The sequence below is a fragment of the Cucumis sativus genome, unplaced genomic scaffold (assembly GCF_000004075.3).
Source record: "Cucumis sativus cultivar 9930 unplaced genomic scaffold, Cucumber_9930_V3 scaffold99, whole genome shotgun sequence".
In the NCBI taxonomy this organism is placed as follows: domain Eukaryota; kingdom Viridiplantae; phylum Streptophyta; class Magnoliopsida; order Cucurbitales; family Cucurbitaceae; genus Cucumis; species Cucumis sativus.
Genome location: NW_022279586.1, coordinates 93,962 through 120,994, shown reverse-complemented (window position 1 = coordinate 120,994; position 27,033 = coordinate 93,962). Strand labels below are relative to the sequence as shown.

The 27,033-nt window shown below is 35.3% G+C and overlaps 2 protein-coding genes across 4 annotated transcripts; both read left to right on the top strand.

The window, feature by feature from the left end:
• The first annotated feature begins 795 nt into the window (after positions 1-795).
• On the top strand, positions 796-1,681 carry LOC116406417 (U11/U12 small nuclear ribonucleoprotein 31 kDa protein-like). The gene has a single exon (XM_031890132.1). It carries the CDS (start codon positions 841-843, stop codon positions 1,642-1,644), a length of 804 nt encoding a protein of 267 aa, XP_031745992.1. The 5' UTR covers positions 796-840; the 3' UTR covers positions 1,645-1,681.
• A 96-nt stretch (positions 1,682-1,777) lies between these two features.
• LOC116406418 (meiotic recombination protein SPO11-1-like) lies at positions 1,778-24,685 on the top strand. 3 transcript variants are annotated; one of them, XM_031890134.1, is made up of 18 exons: positions 1,778-1,849; positions 4,119-4,215; positions 4,291-4,380; positions 4,467-4,529; positions 6,990-7,086; positions 7,162-7,251; positions 7,338-7,396; positions 7,633-7,698; positions 7,788-7,864; positions 21,967-22,267; positions 22,507-22,592; positions 22,694-22,793; positions 23,328-23,401; positions 23,495-23,596; positions 23,814-23,887; positions 24,169-24,185; positions 24,396-24,465; positions 24,556-24,685. In XM_031890134.1, the coding sequence occupies exons 11-18, from the start codon at positions 22,538-22,540 to the stop codon at positions 24,607-24,609; spliced, it is 546 nt and encodes a 181-aa protein (XP_031745994.1). In that variant the 5' UTR covers positions 1,778-1,849; positions 4,119-4,215; positions 4,291-4,380; positions 4,467-4,529; positions 6,990-7,086; positions 7,162-7,251; positions 7,338-7,396; positions 7,633-7,698; positions 7,788-7,864; positions 21,967-22,267; positions 22,507-22,537; the 3' UTR covers positions 24,610-24,685. The 3 variants fall into 3 exon arrangements, with proteins under 3 accessions (XP_031745994.1, XP_031745995.1, XP_031745993.1); XM_031890135.1 differs by lacking the exon at positions 21,967-22,267 and having other exon boundaries at positions 23,337-23,401; XM_031890133.1 differs by lacking the exon at positions 21,967-22,267.
• Positions 24,686-27,033: the final 2,348 nt, after the last annotated feature.

The following is a 27,033-nucleotide window of genomic DNA, read 5'->3' as shown; positions in this document are numbered from 1 at the left end:
GTTTAACATTTTTTCTAAAAACTTCTTAAAATAAAAACACAATTGTGTTTTAAAATATATATTTTAAAAAATATTTATACGTACAAATTTCTTTTGTTTGTTATATATACTAAAAAATATTTTTATAAAAAATCTTCAAGACTAATCGATGACAACGGTCGTCGAAGTTGATTATCGGAAGTTCGTCGATGGAGTCACTAGAGATGATGGTGGGAGATTGGCCGACCATGATCATTGAAGATTAGCCTAAACCCAAAAGATAAATATTTTTTTTGTAATAAAAGTAAACTAACATTTGACTGAACAATTTTCTCTATTCCTTTTGACTTCTTTTGGATTTTTTTTCTTTTTCAAAATAAGAATGGTCACTTTGATTCTCAATTTTGTCGGATTATAATAATTTATACTCAAACACATATTATAATAACTCGTACTATAATAATTTACACATAAACACAAATTATAATAACTAATTATAATAACTAATATTATAATATTATGTACCCTAAACACGACTATAACAACTTAAACTATAATACTATGCACCAAACTTCTCCTAAAAGAATTTGTTTATATGAATATGATGTCTCTCTAAAGATGAAGAAACAATTTATTTATAGAGAGTGATATTGCAAAAAGTTAGTGAAACTTAGAAGTGAGCATTGACTTTAAAAAAATCAATTCAAACAATCGAAATTAACCAAATCTATTTATTATTTAATATTAAATAAAACAAACCGCTCATAGTAATGGTCTCGTTCCTAGATTTGGTCGATTTCCTAAACCTTTAAGTCTATATTTTCATTCTATAGGTTTTGTTTACAGCACTCGGGTGAAAAAATGGCGCCCAAGGGAAAGAAAACCAATAGCCCTACTAGCGACAGCGACGAGGACGAAACCTTCTATTACCGGTATCCCTCCGCCCCCTCTTCTGACCCGTCGCTGCCGTCGTCTTCACAGTCGCACTTCTCATCGCAATCGCACTTCTCATCGCAATCGCACTCACACTCACACTCTTCCACTAAGTCTGGCGGTGGTTCTGGAGGTTTGGTTCCTTCGAAGTCTACTCTCTATGTTTCCAATTTCGACTATTCACTCACTAATTCCGACCTCCACACTCTCTTCTTCAACTTTGGTAAGATCGCTCGTGTTACGGTGTTGAAAGATCGACAGACTCGCAAGTCTCGCGGCGTTGCCTTCGTCCAGTTTATTTCTCAGGACGACGCGGTGAAGGCCGCGAAACAGATGCACGGGAAGATTTTGAATGGCCGTGTTCTTAAGGCTGCTATAGCGACTGATAATGGTCGTGCGGCTGAGTTTATAAGGAAGAGGGTTTATAAGGATAAGAGTAGGTGCTACGAGTGCGGCGCAATTGATGGGCATTTGTCTTATGAATGCCCTAAAAATCAATTGGGGCCAAGGGAGCGACCAGAACCGAAGCGGGTAAGAAGGGGTGGAGTTGGTGCTAGGCACGAGGAGGATTGGGGATCGGATGTTGGAGAAGGGTTTGAGGATGACAATTGGGCCTCGGTGGTGGACGGAGATGCAGACCAGAGACTCCTGACTGGCGGTGAGAACATTGTAGAGAAGAAAAAAGAGAAGAAAGCAAGTTATTTCAGTGACGAGAGCGACGAAGATGATTAACTGAGCCTGTCTCTTTGGGAAGAGTTTGTAAAAGGTGCGTGGTTTTTACTATTGTATTGTTTTTATCTGCCGTTCCATTATATTTTGAACCTCTATTTCTGGTTGATTTTGGTGCATGATTTTTGGGTGGCATTGTTAGATGAGATAAAGCTTACAGAGTTTAGATTTTGGGCTGCCGGGTGCGATAAGTAATAATGAGTTACAGGTATGTAGTCTACACTTCGTGGTAATGTCAGGAGTAGTCAGGATTGGAATACTAACTCTTAACCTATGGCACTTGCTCTCCACCAATAGGTTAGTAATTGAAACTAGAAATGTTATGTTGAATTCAAAGAATCTCTTTGGAGAGCTGAAATGTATGAGTTTAATTACAAATCGGCTCTAAAACGCTGAATCCAACCATTGGTTATTGATTACATTACATTACAATCTCATCCGATGACGGTCTACCGAATACCCCAAGGATTTAGGCACCGCTGTTAACAGTATATGAGCACTACACTGGAATTTGGAAGTGGTAATAAATACTCATCTTCCAATGCCTCCTGTTTTCTTTTAAGAGTTAAGGATTTCTGCAGTCAGAGAGTATAAGTTGCTTATTCAATCTCATGAGCATGAGCAATATTTGTATTTTTGTACATTTTGGAATTCCCATATCATGATCTCGGCGTTTAATGCCAAGGGCTTGATTTCCCAATGTGCCAAGACTTGTCCAAAGGATTCTTTGATCAAACATTATTGTTATTATTATTCTTTTTGAGGAGACATTTCTTTTATCAGAAACATATAAATAATTTCATTGATGGGATGAAATTACAAAAGAGCACATATGCTGCGAGAGATTACAAAGATTATTCCATTGTGATATAAGAGAAGTAAGATTGTAATAATGAAAGTGTGGGGTGAATTTACACCAAGTGAAGGTTGTATACAAAAGATGATCGAAAAGTGAGTGAAGTCGGATTCCTTATCTTTGAAAGTACGATGGTGGCATTTGTTTCAGATGAGCCAAAAGAGAACTCTTCACTAAGATTAGATGAAAAGCAAGGGTGGGGAACTCCAGAAAACCCAAGGGACTTGGGAGAAAAATCAATCCAATGACATCAATCGATAATGAGAGTGAAGTCATTACTTAAACCTTTAAAGTGGATACACGTTCACCAATTTTAAGGTTCATACCTTGTGGTTTGGATCAGTGTTAGGTGGTCTGCTCTCTTCTAGTTAGCATCATAGTTCAACATTTTAACCTAATATATTGTAATCCTCTTCTTCCTACTAACTATTTGTCCATTTAGGCACATTTTCTAATAATTTTGCTTTTAGTTTTGTTTGTTTCTTCTGTTCAAAGACTAGGAAAGAAAAAGTAGTTTTCAAGAACATTTTTATCAATTGTTCAAAGAAGTTTAGTCATAAGTAATTTTCATAAGCATAATTTTGTGAAACAAAATTGTTGCCAAATAGAGGCTTAAGTTTTTTTAGCTTTCAACTTGACTTTGTGATCAATCTCTTCATGTTTGAAAGAAGAAGGCATTTGCCACATTTTAGCGAAGAAGGCATTTGCCACATTTTAGCTTTCTCCCCTTTACCACTTTGTTTTAGTGGAGCTACGTGAGGAAAAGGTGCCATGTCTCTGAACTATTTTGATTTATCATTCATATAATTTCTTACTTCTAAATCTCTGATGTACCCAGCAAAAAATATTGCTAATATATTTGAATCTATCTATTCTATAACTTATATTCTTGCACTTTCAACGCTTTGATCATAGTCACAAGATGTGTGTGGAAACAACAAAATGCAACCTTAAACATATTGGGTTAAAGAAATATTCGATATCACTGATTTCAACTTTTGATTATCACTGATTCATCTATAATTTTGGCTGGATCCATGATCTTCCTAACTCATAGTAGTATATGTTTATCATAACCAATATGTCTTACTGTCGTTACAACATCTTTGTGGGTTTTTGTTATTGTTTTGCTTTGTTTTAGCTGTTGGTTTATTTGACTAGTGACTTACATGAGATTTAGTCTACCTTGACATTTCTCATAACACGACCCGTCCTTGTCTTCTGAGCTAAGAGGATCAGGCTTAGTCAAGTCTACCGTCACATTTCAATTTAATGATCTATTATGTTTGATTTTTCGTGAATTTGTGTTACTTAATGATCTATTTTGTTTCTCGCTTATCAAATAATTGGAATTAAGAGGAGATTTGTTTAACATTTGATGAGAATGGTGATGCGTTAAAGATTCGATTTTATTGCCAAGTGTCTTCGTGAGATTATGTCTTTCGGTAGTGTTGAAAGAGCTACTGTTTCTAATTTTGGTTCATTTCTTGTTATGGGAGATTGGTTTAAGATATGGAATAAATGTAGTTCATTTCAGAGTAATAATGTTGCAAAGCTTTTTAATATTCCTTCACACAACCATGGTTCCGTGTATTCAGTCACCTTTATTTTCTTGTGGCAGGCTACATTAAGATATATCAAGGTTGGAGACCAAAGTTGAGAGGCTAAAGTCGGTAGTACAAGTTAAAGATAGGGAGATTGCAACAGTTACACGAATAGTACAATCTCGAGACTTGTCTAAATTCTATGATTTCTCTCTATTTAACATTGAACAAGGAAGTTCTTTTCCACAGGAAGCCAAAGGTAAGGCTGCTTTTAAAGCTCAAATTGACAAGCTACAGTAGGAAAATGTTGAACTCCAGAGAAGGGTTATTGGCAATCAGGTTATGGTAGTTGGATGCTGTGAGATAGATACTAGTTTCTATGTAATAATTTTAGTACTAATGTTGTTTTCTGTTTGTGTGCAAAGCAAGTAAGAACTCAACAAATACATGAGATGAAGAAGAAAGAAAAGGAGTACATCAAATTGCAGGTGAGAACCTTTTAGTTATTTTTTGGTTCTAGGCTCAAGTTGGACTCTGTTAGAGGTGTTTATTATTTACAACTGAGATAGGAGCTTTTGTATGTCTAAACCAAGTCTTAAGGGAGAAAAAGAAAGAATTCCTACCAAACCCTTCCACCAAGACCATAGAATTCCCTTGAAGAGGCAGAATACATAATCATCAGTCTAAAGCTTACAGTACTCAAGAGACAAAAGAGTTGAATTGAAATGTTCATCATGTTTGAAATGCCAACAAAGTTAAATGGTAGATGAGATGTGTTGAATTCGTGATTGACTCAAAGTAAGTTCATCAACAATACGTAATATTTTCTTCTTCTTGTGTTCTTATTACAGTTTCTTTTTAATTTCTCAGTATTTCTGTGCTTACTAGGGGTGAGTAGAGATCTTATACATCTTAGATTGGTATTTCCAAGTGCTGTACTTTCGTACTTTTAAAGTATTTCATTTGGATGTCATCTACCTCTAAGCCTAAACGCTACAATGACAATGGAAGATATTAGGCTGTGCAGTAGGTGATAAATTTCAGGTTTCTCTTAGGGTGGAATTAGAAGAGAATCTAGGTGTTTTGTACACAGAAAAAGAGAGGGAATATAAATGATGATTGATCATGTAAGCAAATAATGTGTTGTTTTGTTAAGGAGTCAAAGGGAATTTAGATGAATGGGAAGGACAGGTTGGAAGGAGTGATTAGATTTTATGAAATTTATGGACCAAGTTACCGTGGGGGGGAATTACGTTGAATGGTTTGTCCAATTAAAAATTTCCATTACTTTTATGGTACCCTTATTGTCACCATTCGTCTCTTTTTCTATCACTCGAGATCCCTTCCTTGCCTTGCCTTTATCCAAATTATTGTCTATTTCTTGTAGCCAGTGAGTCCATCTAGCTTTGCTTAAAAATGTTAATTACCAAAACTTTAACTACGCCTTAATAATGCCTTTTATTGTTTGTTTTTGTTTTTGTTTTTGTTTTTTTCTTTTTTGATTTAACAGTTAAAATCTATGTGTTGGTATAACGTACCACAACGTATCTATTCTTATATTGCTATATCTTATTTACTTCAAATCAATGTCTTACGAGCTAACATCTTATTTCATGAATATACGCACTTACATTCTCACTTAGCGTGGCTCTACTTTTCATATTTCAAACTCACAAATGAGAAAGAGTGTTGGATGTTATGTTAAATTTACTCTCTTATCCATTAGCTTAAGCTTCTATATGTATTGGTGCTTTCTTGATACACTCAAATATTTCTCTTTTATTACTTGTTTTCTCAACTTATATGTATCATAAGACCTTTTACATGTCTTCATCAACATGATACTTAAAATACAAAGCTCAACCTCTTTTTTGCCACTCCATGGCATGAGTATCCTGGCCCATTAGTCATTTTTCTTGAAAACTTAAACCAGGTTATGGAAGACATATTTGAGAGTGTTTTTAGAAACTAGTTAACAAAATTGATTTTTACTAATAAATGTTTTGTTAAAAGTGATTTTCATGGCATATTAACGTTCGTTTGTGTCTATACTTTTAAAAGTGATTTTGTAACATAAAAAGTAATTTCCAATGACTCGAAAACATGTTTGGAACTTAACAGAGGTAGGAAAAATTCAAATGCAAAAATAGACATGGTATGTTGGCTTGTCTGATTCTTACTTGTTTTCTTTTATTTATTTTTTTGAAAAATTTGATGAGATATGACATTAGTTTGTTGTTGATTGTTCTATCATTATGGTTTTGATCTTAACCATCTTTTTCTCTCTCTCTTTGGTCTTTTGTGTTGCTTTTGATTCTATATGTTCTTAATTTTAATGTCTTGGGTCTTTGTCGGTGGTGGAGATTAGAGATGCTTGTGTTCTGAAGAAGATAATGGAAGAATTTTTTATTTGTATTATGTGAGATTGTTTTGAGTTTCATTTTGCATTTGTTGGAATGGAAAGAAAAATTACTCTGTTATCCATGCTTAGTTAAGTTTTAGTTAAGTCTACCTTGACATTTCTCATAACACGACCCGTCCTTGTCTTCTGAGCTAAGAGGATCAGGCTTAGTCAAGTCTACCGTCACATTTCAATTTAACGATCTATTATGTTTGATTTTTCGTGAATTTGTGTTACTTAATGATCTATTTTGTTTCTCGCTTATCAAATAATTGGAATTAAGAGGAGATTTGTTTAACATTTGATGAGAATGGTGATGCGTTAAAGATTCGATTTTATTGCCAAGTGTCTTCGTGAGATTATGTCTTTCGGTAGTGTTGAAAGAGCTGCTGTTTCTAATTTTGGTTCATTTCTTGTTGTGGGAGATTGGTTTAAGATATGGAATAAATGTAGTTCATTTCAGGGTAATAATGTTGCAAAGCTTTTTAATATTCCTTCACACAACCATGGTTCCGTGTATTCAGTCACCTTTATTTTCTTGTGGCAGGCTACATTAAGATATAGCAAGGTTGGAGACCAAAGTTGAGAGGCTAAAGTCGGTAGTACAAGTTAAAGATAGGGAGATTGCAACAGTTACACGAATAGTACAATCTCGAGACTTGTCTAAATTCTATGATTTCTCTCTATTTAACATTGAACAAGGAAGTTCTTTTCCACAGGAAGCCAAAGGTAAGGCTGCTTTTAAAGCTCAAATTGACAAGCTACAGTAGGAAAATGTTGAACTCCAGAGAAGGGTTATTGGCAATCAGGTTATGGTAGTTGGATGCTGTGAGATAGATACTAGTTTCTATGTAATAATTTTAGTACTAATGTTGTTTTCTGTTTGTGTGCAAAGCAAGTAGGAACTCAACAAATACCTGAGGTGAAGAAGAAAGAAAAGGAGTACATCAAATTGTGTGTGAGATACCTTTTAGTTATTTTTCGGTTCTAGGCTCAAGTTGGATTCAGGTTATATAGGAGTTTTTGTATGTCTAAACCAAGTCAAGTCTTAATGGAGAAAAAGAAAGCATCTATATCAGGAACGGAGATAATGAATTTGCTACAAGTATATTTTAGTTATTTATCAATATTTTACCCATAATGGATCATTCCTTTCATTTACTGGCTTTTGTAATGTATGATATGAACAGAAAGAGGGGTGACGACGTGGAACTTGGAATGGCAAGAAAACTGATAACGATTTCTATAAAAGGATAGTATGTTAAAACCTCTATTTTAAATGTTTGTGCATGAGCATGATTGTTAGTGGTTAAATAAAATATTCTCATAATTGTCTCATGGTTAGGTGGATGCTTATGAAGTTAAAAATCAAGAATTGACGTCAGAGAATGCTTATTTAAAGACATTGACCAGTAAATGCAGGTTTGCAACAATTTTGTTATTGTCTGTGTTTTAAGTTTACTAAATTTTTATCAAATAAATTTTGGAAGGGGTGGTGAGCATGCAATAAAACAAGTTTGTAGAATGCATCTATTCCGTCTTATTAATTTTGTGATATTGAGGTTTTTTGCCATTCTTTTATTGAATTATTTTTGTGAATTTTAATTCTTGAAGTTCATTGTTTTATTGGTTTATTTGATAGACAAAAAAACCCCCTAAATTTGTATCAGATATGGTTTTAGTAATTTGTTTTCTTAAGATTCATCCCTTACATTTTGTTTAGTTAATTATTCCTTGTTTGGTATAATTAATTTTTTTGAATTATTTGTTTGTTTTTATTTTTATTTTTTTGTTTGAAAGAGCTTTTGTGATCAAATTTCTTGAACTTTGTTTGATCGATGATGAATGAATGAGAATAGAGGAAGGTCATACTAGTTCGCAAACTAAATGAAATAACATGTTTAACACTACTCATGCATTGTTGATACTACAAACTGAAGAACATTAGGTTTTCTTATAATGGACTTGAGATATGCGGCATCTTTTGGAAACATTACATTTTTTTTCAGTCAGTTATGCAAGCATGACTGGTATTTTTGAATCTCATTAGTCTATTCGTAGACATTTGACCCTTCTGGATGTTTATAATTGTAGTTTGTGTTTACTCCATTTATTCATTTGATTTTCAGAATATTTGTACAAGTTATATTTTATTTCTTCCTTATTAAACATAATTGATTTTCTTTTTTGAACTTGGCCTACACAAGCTTGAGATACTTAAGGGCATACATGATATGTCACGTTTCTACTTTTAAGGACATCAATGATTAATCAACCATAATTAGGAAGAGCTTTAGAACTTAAAATCCAGAACTCAAATAAACATATATCCTTCTACAAAGTTGTTGAAAAACGTCTTGTTATTCATACCTAAAATTTTCAACTTCAGATTCCAACGGATGTACTCTACAGCCCTCTGGAAGTTCACATTGTTCAGAACCACCTGTATTCTGACCTTTCTTGCTTTCTACCGCCAAAACGCAACTCTCCGTTACTCAAATTAAATCAAAAACCCCAACTTAGAAAATAGACTCAAAATGAAAACTTTTAAGACTAATTTCACTCAAAACACTCGAGTGGATTGTGAGAAACTTAATACTAAATTTGGCCTATTTATAGAGTTCATTGCATGAGTACAAGCTGACACCTCATCCTTGCTTAAATTCACCTTAAACCTTCTTAAGGAACCTCCTACTTACTTTACACCTTAAAATGCATGCTAACAAGGTTTTACACCTCACTAAAACCTTAAACCGCTTGCCCTTATCATGCCACATAGTTGTCCAAAACGCATAGTTAACTTCCAAGGTCATCTCACCTAGTTTCTCGCCCAAACTACATAACCCAACTTAGAAAAGTTATAACTTAAAATCCATAACTCTTTTGACAAAACTTTCTTCTACAAAGTTTCTCTAAATGTGTTTTCTTCCCTAAAAAATTTTTCCTGAAATTTTGAGGGAAGAAAACGCCAAACGATGCGTTCTGTAGCGTTCTAAGAGTGTAGCTTGCTCAGATTCACTCGCAAACTGACCCTTTTGCCTTCTTTTGTCCAAACGTCAACTTTCTCATATCCAAAACGCCCAGCAACCTTCTTCAATAAACTAGACTCAAATTATGAATTTTCAAGTCTAGATTGAGTGTAATTTTCCGAGTTGTGAGAAACTCCTTTCTGAAGTTAGCTAAAACACCTAACCTCTTTAATCCTTCTTTCTTGCCAACCTTAAACACTCAAAACCCTAAACCCTAACCTCTAAAACCATTTTGCCAAGTCAACCCAATACGCCTAAAAAGTACTATTCTTTGATATTGAACCAAAAACTTTCCTTCTTTCAAACCTCTTAAACTCTTTGAAAAAGACTACACTACCCAAAGTTTGGGTCTTACATAAAGAAAGAAGAAGATAGACTCAAGATATAAAAATAAGGAAGTTAATCATCTCGAAAGAAAAGATATAAGGAGAATTTCATTTTGATGCCTCTTGATCTTTAACTGATCTTCGCTATTCCTTTCTACCTCTTTCCCCTTTATGTGGAAAGACCTGGTTGGATAGCCATAGGTCCAAGGTTTCTAGTCTTTTTACTAGTTTGGAAAAGCCAATTAATTCAGTTTAGTAGAGGTGTAAAACGGAGATTGCTTGAGTTCGACGAATGAAAGAGAGCTCGTACCCGTAACTTTTCCTTGATTCTGCACTCTTGTGGGTAATAGGCTTTCCTTCCTTGTCGTAGGTTCCTTTTGTTGGGACTTTTTCCTTCCCTCCTTCTTACTTGTTCATCATACCATAGTAATAAGAATTTCTTAGAAATAAGCTACTTTCTCTCCTTCAACTACTGATCAATTAGAACCTCGCGTCTGCACGCACCTTGTTTTTAGGACTTTAGGAAATGGAAGAATGTCAGATCGAATAATTTGACTTTATGTACACTAAGACAAGTGAATGGGTGTCTATCTTTTAGCTTTTCTTGATATACATGAATATAGGACAACCATAGAGTAGATGAGATTAGGGGAAGATTCTTGAGACCTCAACCTTTGCCGCGACTATCAATATTCTTTGAACCTCTTTTCCTTGCCTTTGTGTCGTTAGTTTGGGAATCAGGAAGAAGCTAAGCAAGGCATGAAGAAATTATTAACCATTCTAGATGTCATTCAGGTTGGATGCCAAATACGAGAAAACCTTTCTGAAGAGTATGAATGTGAAATTCTCATAAGCAATGAGATAGCCACTAGCTTAACCACCATGAGCCACACCCCGTGGGTCGATCGTACCCCTTCAGTTCTTTTTCAACCTCAAAAAATTGAGTGAAGCATCAAAATGAAATTCTTTCACTTCGTTTTCATCTATTTTCTAGAGAGCTTTACAAATAAGGTCTTCAACGCAGAACCTAATTACAAACTGGTACAATTGTCTTTCTGTAAGAAGGTATCATGTCCATTTATCACAAGAGATCGACTTAGAAGTTCAAATGCACTTAAATAATGAGAAGGATCATTATGGGTAGTGCCAAGAGGCACAATTCAATATGCGTGAGAAGCGCATTTAAGAAAAAAGGTTTGAGGAGGAGGGGAGATCCAGATACTCGTTGGAGACTCCAACCAGCATGATTAGTTGTCTTCCTGCTCTCAAAAGTCTACCTGGAAATAAAAGGAAGTTTCAGAAACTTTAGGATGAAAGGCATAGGAAGGCATAGGAGCGAGGGAGTCAAAACCTTGCATTTCTGAATTTGAGCTAATACCTACGGTATTTCGACTATTATTTCTCCTTTTAAGCCACTTATCTAATTACCTCATGAATGAAAGAGTGATCCATCCTTAGCAAGAAGAGCTGAAACTGGGAATGAATAAAAGGAAATAAGAAGGAATGAGGCTTCCTGCTCCAAAAGAAGACGGTAAAGCTTTTGGTCTCGCCTTTTCTCCTCTGCCTTTCTTTTGCACTCCTTTCAAAGTAACTCATTATTATACATAATCAATTCTATTTCCCTTTCATGGGATAGATGATGGAATTTCCGCAAATTCGATTAGGATGAAGAAGCCCACGTAGCAGTTGTGAGTTTTTCACGGACTGACTCGTACATTATCGTTCTCAGCACCTCAATAGAGGATTCCACTTCTTATGGAAAAAGTTCAAGACCTAGGCTTGATCTTTGTAAATGAGAATATATAGAAAGATAAAAATCTAAGATAGAAGAGTTGGGCACAAAAAAATATATAGAAGATTTTCGCTTGATTGTAGGCAATATCCCAAAAATACCCTATCTTATGGAGCCTTTGTTTTTGTTCAATGGATAAACAAGTCTAGAGGATGAGTAGGAGGTACGAAGAATATTGCAAAGATTTTTGGTTCATTTTGCAAAGGAAGAATATTGACAAAGATCATTGATAACAAACTTTCTAGAATTCTTTTCTCATATGGACCCCGTCCAGAGGACTTGTTTATCCATTAAAAGAGTCATGTTCCTTTAAAAAGAAGTTTATGATGTAGGCTTTTTATTTGACGTTAGGAGTTATTCCAATAATATCCATCCAGATTCCACTAAAGTTGCATACGTTAGGAGTATTAAAACTGGCTATCCATTAGGGAATTTGAGAGTTATTTCACTAAAGTCCTAATCCTTTATAAAACAATTTTTCACCACAAAAAAAAAGTGAAAGATAAAAAAAAATCAGAACTATGTTGTATTCACAAAATATACAAGTTATTTGGTTATACATTACAATTTCTTTAATTATTTTTGGATTCAATATTTTTGGAGTTTGATTCAGTAAAAAGTTGGACAGTGTATAAAATTTCGTAAAAGAAACTGTTTTTTATATTTATTATTATTAATATTTTAAAGAAACTAAATACACTATAAGAAATAATATTTATACAAACTCAGAACCACATATATGCATAATGCATATTACAACTCATCTAAACGTGCAGCACTTAAAAAATTCATCAACAATTGTAGTCATGATTCAAGAATCTAAGGACACCTTGAACTCGGCTTTTATAAAATCATTGTGGAGTTCTAAGGATATTGGCTGGGATTATGTGGCTTCTGTTGGATCTTCTGGGGGAATTCTTACCATGTGGGATAGCAGTAAAATATCTGTAACAGAGGTCATTAAAAGACGCCTCTCTTTGTCAATCAAATGCCTCACTTTGTGCAAAAAGGTTTGTTGGATCACAAATGTCTATGGCCCTTGTGGTTGCAGAGAAAGGAAATTGGTTTGGCCCGAATTGTCTTCCTTGGCTGATTGTTCGGTCGTGGCCTGGTGCATAGGTGGGGATTTTAATATCACTCGTTGGGGCCGGGAAAGATTTCCTTTTGGCAGAAGTACTAGAGGAATGTCATTATTCAATAAGTTTATTGACATGGTTTCTCTCATGGAAATTCCATTGCAAAATGGAAGGTTCACTTGGTCTAGAGACGGTAATTCTCGTTGAAGATCATTATTAGACAGATTCTTCATAAATCAGACGTGGGATGTTTGTTTTGAAAATTCTCGGGTTTCTCGAAAAGCACGCATCTTCTCGGATACTTTCCTTTATTCTTGGAGGCTAGTTCTTTTCTTTGGGGTCCCTCTCCTTTTCGGTTTTGTAACAGCTGGTTGGTGTCCAGTGATTCTAATCAGATTATTGTTGAAATAGTGAGCAACTCTAACTTCCAGGGATGGGTTGGTTTCATTCTTCATGAGCAGTTGAGATCAGTTAAATTGGCAGTAAAAGCTTGGAATATTGCTGCGCAAGCTAAGGTAAAAAAAAAACAGAGAAATCCTTGATGTCAAAATTAGAAAAATATGATTCTGTGGCTGAGTTGATTGGATTAAATCAAGAAGAGTTGAATTCTAGAGCTGCTTTGCAAGCGGAATTACTTAGTATTTATCAAAACGAAGAGCGTAATTTTATTCAGAAGAGTAAACTCAATTGGCTTTCTTTGGGTGATGAGAATACGAGCTTCTTCCACCGGTTTTTAAATGCGAAAAAAAGAAGGAACCTCATAACTGAATTAAAAAATGATGATGGGGTTGTCTCGACTTCATTCCGCGACATTGAAAGGCTTGTGCTGGAATTTTTTGAGTCACTTTATACCAGAATTCCGGGGGACAGATTCATCCCTATTAACAGTAATTGGTCTTGTGTTTCCTCAATTCAGAATGAGGCTCTTGTTACCCAATTTTCAGTGGAGGAGATCTTTAAGGCATTAAAGGCACTTGGCAACAATAAAGCTCCGGGCCCGGATGGCTTCATAGTGAAGTTCCTAATCACCCAATGGTCTATTTTCAAGGATATCTTCAAATCACTAATGTATGATTTCCACATAAATGGAAGATTAAATGCTTGCATCCAAGAAAACTTCATTTGTTTAGTGCAGAAAAAAGAGAATGTGACTCTAGTCAAGGATTTCCGTCCAATCAGCCTTACTACGTTAGCATACAAGGTTGTTGCAAAGGTTTTATCTGAACGTCTAAAACAAGTTATGGATGCAATTATAAGCCCCACTCAAAGCGCCTTTATTGAAGGTAGGCAAATTCTTAACCCAATATTAATTGCTAACGAGGCCGTGGAAGATTATAGGGCAAAACGGAAAAAAGGATGGATTTTAAAACTTGACTTGGAAAAAGCCTTTGATAGGGTGAATTGGAACTTTTTAGAAAAAAAATTTATCTTTGAAAAAGTTTAGTTCCAAATGGATATCATGGATAATGGGCTGCCTAAAAAATCCAAAGTATTCAGTCTTCATCAATGGTAAGCCTAGAGGTCGGATAACAACATCTAGAGGTATCCGTCAAGGGGACCCCCTCTCCCCCTTTTTATTCCTCCTAGTAAGTGAGGTTTTAGGAGAAATCATAAACAAGCTTCATATTAACAGCCAGTTTGAAGGTTTCCTTGTTGGCAAAGACTTGATCCACCTCCCTTTGCTTCAATTTGTCGATGATACTCTTCTTTTTTTATTCCAGCTTCCGATTATATATTTAGGTCTCCCTTTGAGAGGCTACCCTCGACAAAAGTCTTTTTGGCAACCAGTCATTGATCGAATTCACAAGAAACTTGAAAGGTGGAAAAGATATAACATCTCTAGAGGCGAAAGACAAACCTTATGCAACTCAGTTCTGGTTAGCCTTCCTACATACTACCTACTTTATTTTCTGTACCTGAGAATGTGGCTGCCTCTTTGTTAAAGTGAGTTTGCGGAGTGAAGGAAAAGGTCTGCAATACTCCTTGAAAGACAGGGGAAGCAGAAGATTGGTGTTCTATATTCTGGTTTGCTTATTAGTATTTTGTTGTTTGGAATTTTGGATTAGGAGGTTTTCTTTGTTTGATGTTTGTGAATTATATGTAACGTGACTCATTTTCTGAGGTTCACGGTTTGCTTATGTTGTAAGTTGTGTTTGAATTGTCAATATAATAGAAACACTACATCAGTGTTCTATCGTGATGTCATCCTTGGAATGCAATGGCTGCACACGTTGGGGTAACTGAAGTGGATTGGCGGAAACTCACTTTAACTTTCATACAAAATGAAAAGAATGTTGTTATAAGGGGTGACCCGAGTTTGACAAAGACTAGAGTGAGTCTGTAACACATGATGGAGACATGGACACCATCTGATTACGGTTTCTTGACAAAATGTCGAGCTATGGAGGGAGGAATGACATTTACCGAACTATATGGAATTGATGATGTTCCTACATTTCAAGAGTTACTAGAGACAATTTTGGCTATCCTAAAAATCCAGCAACAAAGAAGTGGGAAGTGCTTGTTAGTTGGAAAGGAATACCACCTCATGAGGCTACATGGGAGAATTGTGATGATTTTACACAAAAGCTTCCTCATTTCCCACCTTGAGAACAAGGTGTCTTTGGAGAGGGAGAGTAATGATAGACCACCAATTGCAATACAATATAGCAGAAGAAAGACAAGTGGAATTGCACGTGCACAGGTGATGGAATTGGAGGGAGTGGAAACCACCTTAGTGGGGACAACAGTTAGTTACAGGGGGAGGTTAAAAGGGAGAGATGGAAGGAAAGATGGGGGTTGGTTAATCAGTTTCTGGAAGTGGAGGGGCTGTATTTTCTGGAGAGCAGAATTACAGAAGTTGTTCAGTTACTTTAATCTTAGAAAGTGTTTTGGTAGGAAACTCTGATTGGAAACTCTTCACTCTCGACCGAAGCCACAATAACACGTAAAAAGTACTTCAAGACCCAACATGTCAATCAAATGTGTTTGAAACTTAGTTTCAAACCAACCTAAAACGAGTTCAAAACATGTCTAAGTATCACTTGAACTTTCAAAACGACCTAAAAAAGCTTACGTGTAGGTTCGTAACTCATAACCTACGAAAAAAGTTCAAATATTGTGAAAAAAGCACTACAAGACCCAAAATGGCAACCAAGTGTGTAAGTGCAACAAACTTAGTGCAAACCAACCTAAAACGTGCTCAAAACGTGTCCATGTATTACTTGAGATTTCAAAACGCCCAAGCAAATCCTAAGTGTAAGTTCGTAACTCATAATCTACCAAAAAGGTTGAAAAAAGCATTTCGAGACCAAAAATGACAACCAAGTGTGTAAGTGCAACAAACTCAATCTAACCTAAAATGAATTCAAAACGTGTGTAAGTATCACTTGAATTTTCAAACGACCAAGCAATGCTTAAGTGTAAGTTTGTAACTCACAACCTACCAAAATTTCAAAAAGTGTGAAAAAAGTACTTCAAGACCCAACATGTCAATCAAATGTGTTTAAAACTTAGTTTCAAACCAACCTAAAACGAGTTCAAAACGTGTCTAAGTATCACTTGAACTTTCAAAACAACCTAAAAAAGCTTACGTGTAGGTTCGTAACTCATAACCTACGAAAAAAGTTCAAATATTGTAAAAAAAGCACTACAAGACCCAAAATGGCAACCAAGTGTGTAAGTGCAACAAACTTAATGCAAACCAACCTAAAACGTGCTCAAAACGTGCCTATGTATTACTTGAGTTTTCAAAACGACCAAGCAAATCCTAAGTGTAAGTTCGTAACTCATAATCTACCAAAAAGGTTGAAAAAAGCATTTCGAGACCAAAAATGAGAACCAAGTGTGTAAGTGCAACAAACTCAATCTAACCTAAAATGAATTCAAAACGTGTGTAAGTATCACTTGAATTTTCAAATGACCAAGCAATGCTTAAGTGTAAGTTTGTAACTCACAACCTACCAAAATTTCAAAAAGTGTGAAAAAAGTACTTCAAGACCCAACATGTCAATCAAATGTGTTTAAAACTTAGTTTCAAACCAACCTAAAACGAGTTCAAAACGTGTCTAAGTATCACTTGAACTTTCAAAACGACCTAAAAAAGCTTACGTGTAGGTTCGTAACTCATAACCTACGAAAAAAGTTCAAATATTGTAAAAAAAGCACTACAAGACCCAAAATGGCAACCAAGTGTGTAAGTGCAACAAACTTAATGCAAACCAACCTAAAACGTGCTCAAAACGTGCCTATGTATTACTTGAGTTTTCAAAACGACCAAGCAAATCCTAAGTGTAAGTTCGTAACTCATAATCTACCAAAAAGGTTGAAAAAAGCATTTCAAGACCAAAAATGACAACCAAGTGCAACAAACTCAATCTAACCTAAAATGTAATCAAAACGTGTGTAAGTATCACTTGAATTTTCAAAACAACCAAGTAATGCTTAAGTGTAAGTTTGTAACTCACAACCTACCAAAATTTCAAAAAGTGTGAAAAAGGTACTTCAAGACCCAAAACGGCAACGAAGTATGTAAGTGCAATGAACTTAGTTTCAAGTTATCTTAAAAAGAGTTCAAAATGTGTATAAGCTTTCAAATGGACCAAACAATACTCGAGCGTAAGTTCGTAACTCACAACCTACCAAAATTTCAAAAAGTGTGGAAAAAAGCACTTGGAGACCCAACATGTCAATCAAATGTCTAAACAAACTTAGTTCCAAACAAACACAAAATGTTGTTTGAAATTAACTAACAATGCTTAAGTGTAAGTTCGTAACTCACAAACTAACAAAAAGTTCAAAATGAGTGAAAATGCACTTTGAGACCTAAAATGACAACCAATTATGCAAGTGAAACAAACTTAATGCAAACCAACCTAAAACGTGCTCAAAACGTGCCTATGTATTACTTGAGTTTTCAAAACGACCAAGCAAATCCTAAGTGTAAGTTCGTAACTCATAATCTACCAAAAAGGTTGAAAAAAGCATTTCAAGACCAAAAATGACAACCAAGTGCAACAAACTCAATCTAACCTAAAATGTATTCAAAACGTGTGTAAGTATCACTTGAATTTTCAAAACAACCAAGTAATGCTTAAGTGTAAGTTTGTAACTCACAACCTACCAAAATTTCAAAAAGTGTGAAAAAGGTACTTTAAGACCCAAAACGGCAACGAAGTATGTAAGTGCAATGAACTTAGTTTCAAGTTATCTTAAAAAGAGTTCAAAATGTGTATAAGCTTTCAAATGGACCAAACAATACTCGAGCGTAAGTTCGTAACTCACAACCTACCAAAATTTCAAAAAGTGTGGAAAAAAGCACTTGGAGACCCAACATGTCAATCAAATGTCTAAACAAACTTAGTTCCAAACAAACACAAAATGTTGTTTGAAATTAACTAACAATGCTTAAGTGTAAGTTCGTAACTCACAAACTAACAAAAAGTTCAAAATGAGTGAAAATGCACTTTGAGACCTAAAATGACAACCAATTATGCAAGTGAAACAAACTTAATGCAAACCAACCTAAAACGTGCTCAAAACGTGCCTATGTATTACTTGAGTTTTCAAAACGACCAAGCAAATCCTAAGTGTAAGTTCGTAACTCATAATCTACCAAAAAGGTTGAAAAAAGCATTTCAAGACCAAAAATGACAACCAAGTGCAACAAACTCAATCTAACCTAAAATGTATTCAAAACGTGTGTAAGTATCACTTGAATTTTCAAAACAACCAAGTAATGCTTAAGTGTAAGTTTGTAACTCACAACCTACCAAAATTTCAAAAAGTGTGAAAAAGGTACTTTAAGACCCAAAACGGCAACGAAGTATGTAAGTGCAATGAACTTAGTTTCAAGTTATCTTAAAAAGAGTTCAAAATGTGTATAAGCTTTCAAATGGACCAAACAATACTCGAGCGTAAGTTCGTAACTCACAACCTACCAAAATTTCAAAAAGTGTGGAAAAAAGCACTTGGAGACCCAACATGTCAATCAAATGTCTAAACAAACTTAGTTCCAAACAAACACAAAATGTTGTTTGAAATTAACTAACAATGCTTAAGTGTAAGTTCGTAACTCACAAACTAACAAAAAGTTCAAAATGAGTGAAAATGCACTTTGAGACCTAAAATGACAACCAATTATGCAAGTGAAACAAACTTAATGCAAACCAACCTAAAACGTGCTCAAAACGTGCCTATGTATTACTTGAGTTTTCAAAACGACCAAGCAAATCCTAAGTGTAAGTTCGTAACTCATAATCTACCAAAAAGGTTGAAAAAAGCATTTCAAGACCAAAAATGACAACCAAGTGCAACAAACTCAATCTAACCTAAAATGTATTCAAAACGTGTGTAAGTATCACTTGAATTTTCAAAACAACCAAGTAATGCTTAAGTGTAAGTTTGTAACTCACAACCTACCAAAATTTCAAAAAGTGTGAAAAAGGTACTTTAAGACCCAAAACGGCAACGAAGTATGTAAGTGCAATGAACTTAGTTTCAAGTTATCTTAAAAAGAGTTCAAAATGTGTATAAGCTTTCAAATGGACCAAACAATACTCGAGCGTAAGTTCGTAACTCACAACCTACCAAAATTTCAAAAAGTGTGGAAAAAAGCACTTGGAGACCCAACATGTCAATCAAATGTCTAAACAAACTTAGTTCCAAACAAACACAAAATGTTGTTTGAAATTAACTAACAATGCTTAAGTGTAAGTTCGTAACTCACAAACTAACAAAAAGTTCAAAATGAGTGAAAATGCACTTTGAGACCTAAAATGACAACCAATTATGCAAGTGAAACAAACTTAATGCAAACCAACCTAAAACGTGCTCAAAACGTGCCTATGTATTACTTGAGTTTTCAAAACGACCAAGCAAATCCTAAGTGTAAGTTCGTAACTCATAATCTACCAAAAAGGTTGAAAAAAGCATTTCAAGACCAAAAATGACAACCAAGTGCAACAAACTCAATCTAACCTAAAATGTATTCAAAACGTGTGTAAGTATCACTTGAATTTTCAAAACAACCAAGTAATGCTTAAGTGTAAGTTTGTAACTCACAACCTACCAAAATTTCAAAAAGTGTGAAAAAGGTACTTTAAGACCCAAAACGGCAACGAAGTATGTAAGTGCAATGAACTTAGTTTCAAGTTATCTTAAAAAGAGTTCAAAATGTGTATAAGCTTTCAAATGGACCAAACAATACTCGAGCGTAAGTTCGTAACTCACAACCTACCAAAATTTCAAAAAGTGTGGAAAAAAGCACTTGGAGACCCAACATGTCAATCAAATGTCTAAATAAACTTAGTTCCAAACAAACACAAAATGTTGTTTGAAATTAACTAACAATGCTTAAGTGTAAGTTCGTAACTCACAAACTAACAAAAAGTTCAAAATGAGTGAAAATGCACTTTAAACAAACTTAGTCTTATGCAAGTGAAACAAACTTAGTCTTAAACAAACCTAAAAAAATGTGTTTAAAACTACTCTAAAGCACACACAAACACTCTCCATCTCACTCTCTATCTGCCTTGTTTCCAATTTAATTCGGTATTCATTTGGGGTTATTGTAGGTTCATATTTAGAAATAGTCATTCATGTGGTGATGCAAAATCCCTTTTATGTATCTAATACTAAAATCACAAAAATCATCTTGGACATGCAACACAACAAACTAAATTTCCACGGGAAGCCTTTGCTGACACAATGGTAGACAATAATTACTCAAACAAGAGAGAAGGACTATAATTAATTAACAGAAGTACAAATCAATATAGGTGCACAACCACCAAACAAGAGAGAAGGAACAATAAACTTCAATAACAAAAGAAAGGTAGTATCAGGACTATCCTTACTTGTTACCGAAGAAGATACCTTGGCTCTGGTAAGCCCAATGCTCTGCCTTACAACGTTCAATTACCTTAGTACTGCAGCGTTTCTTCAAAGTTTGGGAATCTACCTAAAACATAAATACATATTACAACTTGAAAACCTCCATGTCAGAAACTTTACTTTAATTATCAAACCAGATGCTATGCAAGAATTAGTTAGCAGAAATAAAACATAAATAGTAATGATATTCTTTGGGGAGGGGATAAAAGCATCTTTCATCATAGAAATAAGCTTAACTTGACAACTGACCAAGTCCAAAGCATAATAGAATCCAATGATTACCATGGATATTGAATGAAGAGTAAATGTAATCAACATTCGCCCAAGGATCTTGAAAGTCTTCTTTTGATCCGACAACATAGTCAACCAATCGATACTCCTCCTTCCAGTGAAATGGTCGATTCTCTTTAATACATTATTGGTATTCATGCCACTTCGCAACTAATAATTGCTGGAAAGAAAAAAAGTCCACATGCATGTATATGTATTTATGTTAGACCGAAATACAATAAGACAATAAGACAAATATCAAATGTTAATCGATCCGGTTTCAATTTTGCCTTTATATTACGCGTACTATTTTCTAAATGATGTAAACTGCTTACTATAGCATGAAAATGATGAGAATGGTCAATCTTATACATGAGACCGTCAGTTGATGTCGAAGTCATACTGAAGCCTGCATAAAAAATAAACAAATCAAATATAATTGCATAAGAGACTTATTAAATATGGATACACTCTCATCTTGAAACTTCTACTCAAATTTTGGTAGGTGCGAGATAAAAAATTCAAGGCTATTACTTGTTAAGTCTAATAAAATTGCTAACCCTAAACTCTTAAAGCCCAATAAACTAGCTAAAACTCTTAAAGCCCAGTAAACTAGCTAAACATGCATTCTAAACGGTTTAGGAAGGGTAGCACTCTCATCTTGAAACTTCTACTAAAATTTTGGTAGGTGTGAGATAGGCGCGAGATAAAAAATTCAAGGCTATTACTTGCTAAGTCTAATAAAATTGCTAACCCTAAACTCTTAAAAGCCCAGTAAACTAGCTAAACATGCATTCTAAACGGTTTAGGAAGGGTAGCACTCTCCTCTTGAAACTTTTACTCAAATTTTGGTAGGTGCGAGATAAAAAATTCAAGGTTATTACTTGCCAAGTCTAATAAAATTGTTAACCCTAAACCATTAAAGCTCTGTAAACTAGTTAAACATGCATTCTAAACGGAATTCATGTTCCTACGACTCTCTATGTGTGTGTGCCTGTACGACATATGCATTTCTTCTCTACAAATTTAATGATATATCTAAAATGTGCCCAACAAAAAACTCATATTTCAACAGACAACTTAAAAAAAATGGTTTATAAAAAAAAACTCAGATTTTATTACTCACTTGACTTCAAAGATGATGGATACGACACTGCCAACGGAGAGGAGTGGGGAAGAAATGGAGAGGTCCGGTGAAAACAAAGCTGAAATCGGAAAGGAGTGGAGAAGCGTTCACCAGAGTTGAAGTCGAAACTAAAACAGAGACCCGTGGAGAAGAAATGGAGAGGTTCGGTAAAAAATTTGAAATCAGAAAAGAGTGGAGAGTCGTGGAGAAGAAATGGATGGAAGTGGAGAAGAAATGGATGGAAGAGAAGAGACGTTCACTAGAGGCACCAAGTTGAAGGAACTGTATAAGCGAATGAGTTCAAAAGCGGGAGGTTCAAGTTTACGTTTTTTTAGCGTTGTTCTGTTTTTAGGTTGAAGAAAAGAGGAAATGAGAAATTAAATAAGGATATTTTCGTCATTTCACCCCAAATTTATCATAAATCTCAACTTTTTTTAATACCAATTCTAAAACTCTTTTTTTACCCCATTTTTGGCCTACGTTTGGCCTATTTTTGACCATTCCCCAAGTTTTTTCACTCTTTTCCCCCTAAACTAATGCGTACACCCACAGGCCACTTCAAAACCAATCGCATCGAAGAAAAATGGAGGGAAACCGAGGAAGCTTGGAGAGAATTGAAGTAATGAGAAAAATCACAGGTCGCAATTCCATTGATTTTTCTGATTCTCATATTCATTCCAGTTGATTTCTGTTTCGTCGTTGCTATTTTCTTTCCGTTTTCCAATACAATCTTTTGCAGAGCTAACGAGATCTATGATCGTCGAACTGAGCAATGGAAGCTCCAGGATGATCGCCATCGATCGATTCAAAAGTTACTGCTCCAATTCCCTTGAAAACTGGTTCGTAATTTTCTGTATAGAATATTTTGCTTCCAATCTTTTGAATCTTCGAATTGGTAACCAAATAAAGTTCATGATCTACAATGTTATTAAGTGCTTTACTAGACTACGAATATTCATTTCCCTATTCGTGCGAAAAATTTCTATAGTTTTCGATTATTTATCTACTACCGGGTCTATTGGATCGTGTCGAAGGCCAAATCAGTAGTCGCTCACAAAATACCAGCAGAAAATCAGTGTTACTTCAGATGCGAATATATCTCTAGAACTTGAAGCAGAGTTGCATAGTTTAGCTATGATTTGTCATTTTCAAAAGTCACTGCTCAATCTCAATTCTTAACTCAAATGCATTTTATGTTTATGACCTAGTTTTCAGTCATTCTTTAGTTTTTAGACATAATATTTTTATTTTTCAAGAAAGTTATAGTTCTTGAATGTGAAGATGACACTATCTTGAAATTGGACTTGTGTTTTGAAAACGATATTTGTACCAAAAGAGACGTTTAGATGATTTTTCGCTAATTTTTTATGCAGTTGTTGTAGGTTCAATTTATCTGAAGGGAAGGATGTTCTAACACTTCAAAGGGAAAGCCACGTCCGTAGACTAGGTGAATTAGTTATTCCGATGAATGATACTACAAAATCATAATCTGTACAGACTATAGAGTACACTTGTATTTGATATTATTTTGTTCTATCAGATGTCTTGCTTAGAGTTCTACTCATAATTCAGCAGCTTCTGGGAGAAAATAGACATAGCTCAAAGAGAGATATATATTATATGCATCCCTCTATATTTACAGGTAATCAAACCCGCAATTATGTTCTAAGATGCAACATCTTACAACAATTAATTTGCATGCCTGTTCAGAAAATTTGAATTTCAACATATCCTTCAAATTTATGATTTCATCAAGTTCGTGGCAGGAGATTTTCTGAACCTTTCCTTGTTTTGCTTGGTTATTGTACACCAGAGCTTAATGACATTGACTTCCTCATATAATGATGAATATTTTTCAGATCAGTCAGTTGTTGACCGGGCAATCAACGACATCTGCATTCTTTTGCAATGTAGCCGGCATAATCTGAATGTGGTTGGTGCTGCACTTCATTTTACTTTGGCTCCAATTTACATATCTTCTTTTCCTCCATGATTATATTGGTTCATGTGGGATCCAATCTCAGTATAGTATTCAGGGTTGGCTGCGTGCCACAAAAGCCTGTTCTTTGATAAAATAAATGCACAATCGTTTCTTGTTGTCTTGCATCACTATTAGGTGTTGAATTAGGAAGATACTCTTGCCGATCAATTGCATTCTTCTTTTAATCATATAGTTTATGTCTGTTTCTGACATTTAAACTTGTATTTTCTCAGGTTTCTGTTGGTAATGGGTAAGTATCGAGGAAAACATATTCTCAGAAGCTGTTTTCCTTGTGGGTTGATACCCACGTCAGGGTTTTCTATACCATTAGATTCTGTTAAATATCCTCTTAGTGCTGCAATCTGTTTTCCTTGTCGAAGAAAATTAGGAACTGAATCTTGACATTTTCATTGAGGAAGAAATTTAAGAACTGAATCTTGACATAGTCACTTTTTTATAGGTTGGTGATGGGTTGGTTGAGATTCTCAGAAGCTGGCAGAAGATTTGATTGCTTGAAGAAGCCTAACAGTGTAAACATTATTATTCTTCACAAAACAATTGCCTCTTTAGTCACTCTCAGCTGTAACTGATTTGCATGTATGCATCTCAACCTCTTACAGGCCCACTTTATTCCTGTTCAAGTTGAAGAAGTTATAGGTACGCTGTCTTCCTGATACTAGATATATAATGTTAGAATTAATGGGCTTTAAGCCCAAGGAAAGATTAACCCTAATATTCTCTTCTTTTTTATCTTAAACTTGTTTATTTTTTTTTTCTCCTTTGTATCTTTTGTTCATATGAGATAATAATAAGAAAGTTAGGTTGTGGTTTTCTCCTAGTACTTAGGTTTCCACGTAACTCTTTACCGCTTTTAATTTATAACTTAGTCAGTCTGCTAGATTAGAGCCTAAATTAGACGCTTGGAATGATACCTTTAAATTATATTGTTCTTATGGAATTCCTTTCCTCGATATTCTTGAAAGGAAAATCCTTATATGCATCTTAGCCATCACCTATCCCTGTGTAATCATAATTTGTTACATGACTCTGTAACGACTCTACTAAACACACAAATATTTCCACACACAAAATGGCAAAACAGAGACAACACTCTGCTAAACTTTATTTATGTATAAGCCAAAAGATTACACTAGTCACAATATCCAAAATAACAAGATAAACAGTAAAGAACATACCTAGCTTCCTTTTGTGATAACTGAATATCCTCCCAGGCTATGGCAGTTGACTTGACATAAAGAAAATAAAACCTACCTACCCAATCTCGAAAGATCTATTTATATACCTCCTTACATCAATCTTTCATTCCTATGCATGGGCCCCACTCGCACGATCCCTTTCCATCATTCTGTAAGACCCCAATCATTCACACATATAAAAGGAGGGGCAGAAAGGTAAATGAACAAACAATTAATGACGACGGAATGATAGAAAGGGATTGTGCGAGTGGGGCCAGGCACATAAATGAAAGAATGATGAGATGAGGTATATAAATAGGTCTTTTAGGGATTGGGTAGGTAGGTTTTATTTTATCCTTTGTCAAGGCGGCTGCCATAGCCTGGAGAGGGTATTTAGCTATCCCAAAAGGAAGTTGGGTATGTTCTTTACTGTTTTGGATATTGTGACTAGTGTAACTGTTTTAGCCTATATATAAATAAAGATTACTGAGTGTTGCCTCTGTTTTGCCATTGTGAGGGTGTAATATTTGTGTGAGTCAAGTAGAATCCTTACATTTGGTATTAGAGCCACCACACTGGGGGTGGTCATGCGCCTCATTGCTCAGCAACAAATAGAGGAACGGGTAGATGGGACTGAAAAAGAAATTATGGGTTTAAAGGAGATGATGCTGGAGATGAAGAAGTTGATGGATCGAATGGCTGATGAACTGCGAGAAAACCACAGTTACAAAAGAAGAGAAGAGGCTAGGACTGCTGAAGGTCCGATGTTGAAACTTAAAGAGAAGCTCGAGGATACAGAGACGACTGCAGAGAATAGTGGAGGTAACGTGGACCGAAGTAAATACAAGAAGCTGTAAATGCCAATGTTTACAAGGGTGAATCCCGAATCCTAGGCTTACCGGGCGGAACACTTCTTTGAGATTAATAACTTACTTGAAGCGAAGAAGGTCAAGGTAGCAGTTGTGAGTTTTGGACAAGAGGAAGTAGATTGGTATAGGTGGAGCCACCACCGAAAGAGGGTGGAATCATGGGAGGACTTGAAAGGAAGGATGTTTGATTTTTTCAATGACACCGAACAACATAGCTTAGGGGCAAGACTGATCCGTATCAAGCAAGAAGGATCCTATAGCGATTTTGTTAAGAAGTTCGTTACATATTCAGCTCCACTCCCTGACATGGCCGAAAGTGTACTACAGGACGCGTTTTGACGGGTCTCGAGCCGCATTACAAGCATAAGTGATTAGTAGACACCCTCGAACTTTAGAGGAGTGTATGAAGGAAGCTCAACTGGTGAATGATAGAAATCTAGCCTTACAACTGGCTATGGATGAATTGAGTAGGATTGAGCCCAAAAGAAGTGAGAACACAGGCAAGATTCAAGGTAAGAATGAGAAGGTTGAACAAAAGACGGCAGAGTTTGCCATGAAACAGATAACCATTCCGGTAAAAGGGGTTACCAAAAAAATGATCCTCCAGTAAATAGGCTTTCAGACACAGCGAAGCTTGATAAAGGGCTGTGTTTCAGGTGTAATGAAAAATATTCACTCGGCCATAAATGCAAGGTCAGAGAAAAAAGAGAGTTGATGCTACTTATATTGAATGAGGAAGAGAGTAACGAAAAGGAAGCGACCACAGAGGATGAGGTAGAGGAAGTGATAGAACCGAATCAATTAGATTTGAATGAGATTGCTGAGATTGAATTAAGGGTGATCACGGTAGTTACGTCCAAAGGAACTATGAAATTGAAAGGACAAATGAATGGAAGAGAGGTAATACTCCTTATTGATAGCAGTGCGACCAATAATTTTATCAGTCAAGTGTTGGTGGAAGAACTGCGGTTGGGCATTGATCCAAGAACCCAATTTGGAGTAACCATTGAAGACAGCACCCGTTGCGAAGGAA

What these genes read in the sequence shown, in the direction of transcription:
- LOC116406417 (XM_031890132.1), top strand. Translation starts at nt 841, where the DNA reads ATGGCGCCCAAGGGAAAGAAAACCAATAGCCCTACTAGCGACAGCGAC.
- LOC116406418 (XM_031890133.1), top strand. Translation starts at nt 22,538, where the DNA reads ATGGAGGGAAACCGAGGAAGCTTGGAGAGAATTGAAGTAATGAGAAAA. An exon ending in TCCAATTCCCTTGAAAACTG is followed by an intron (nt 22,794 to 23,327) that starts GTTCGTAATTTT and finishes TTTTTTATGCAG; the next exon opens with TTGTTGTAGGTTCAATTTAT. An exon ending in GCTTGAAGAAGCCTAACAGT is followed by an intron (nt 24,466 to 24,555) that starts GTAAACATTATT and finishes AACCTCTTACAG; the next exon opens with GCCCACTTTATTCCTGTTCA.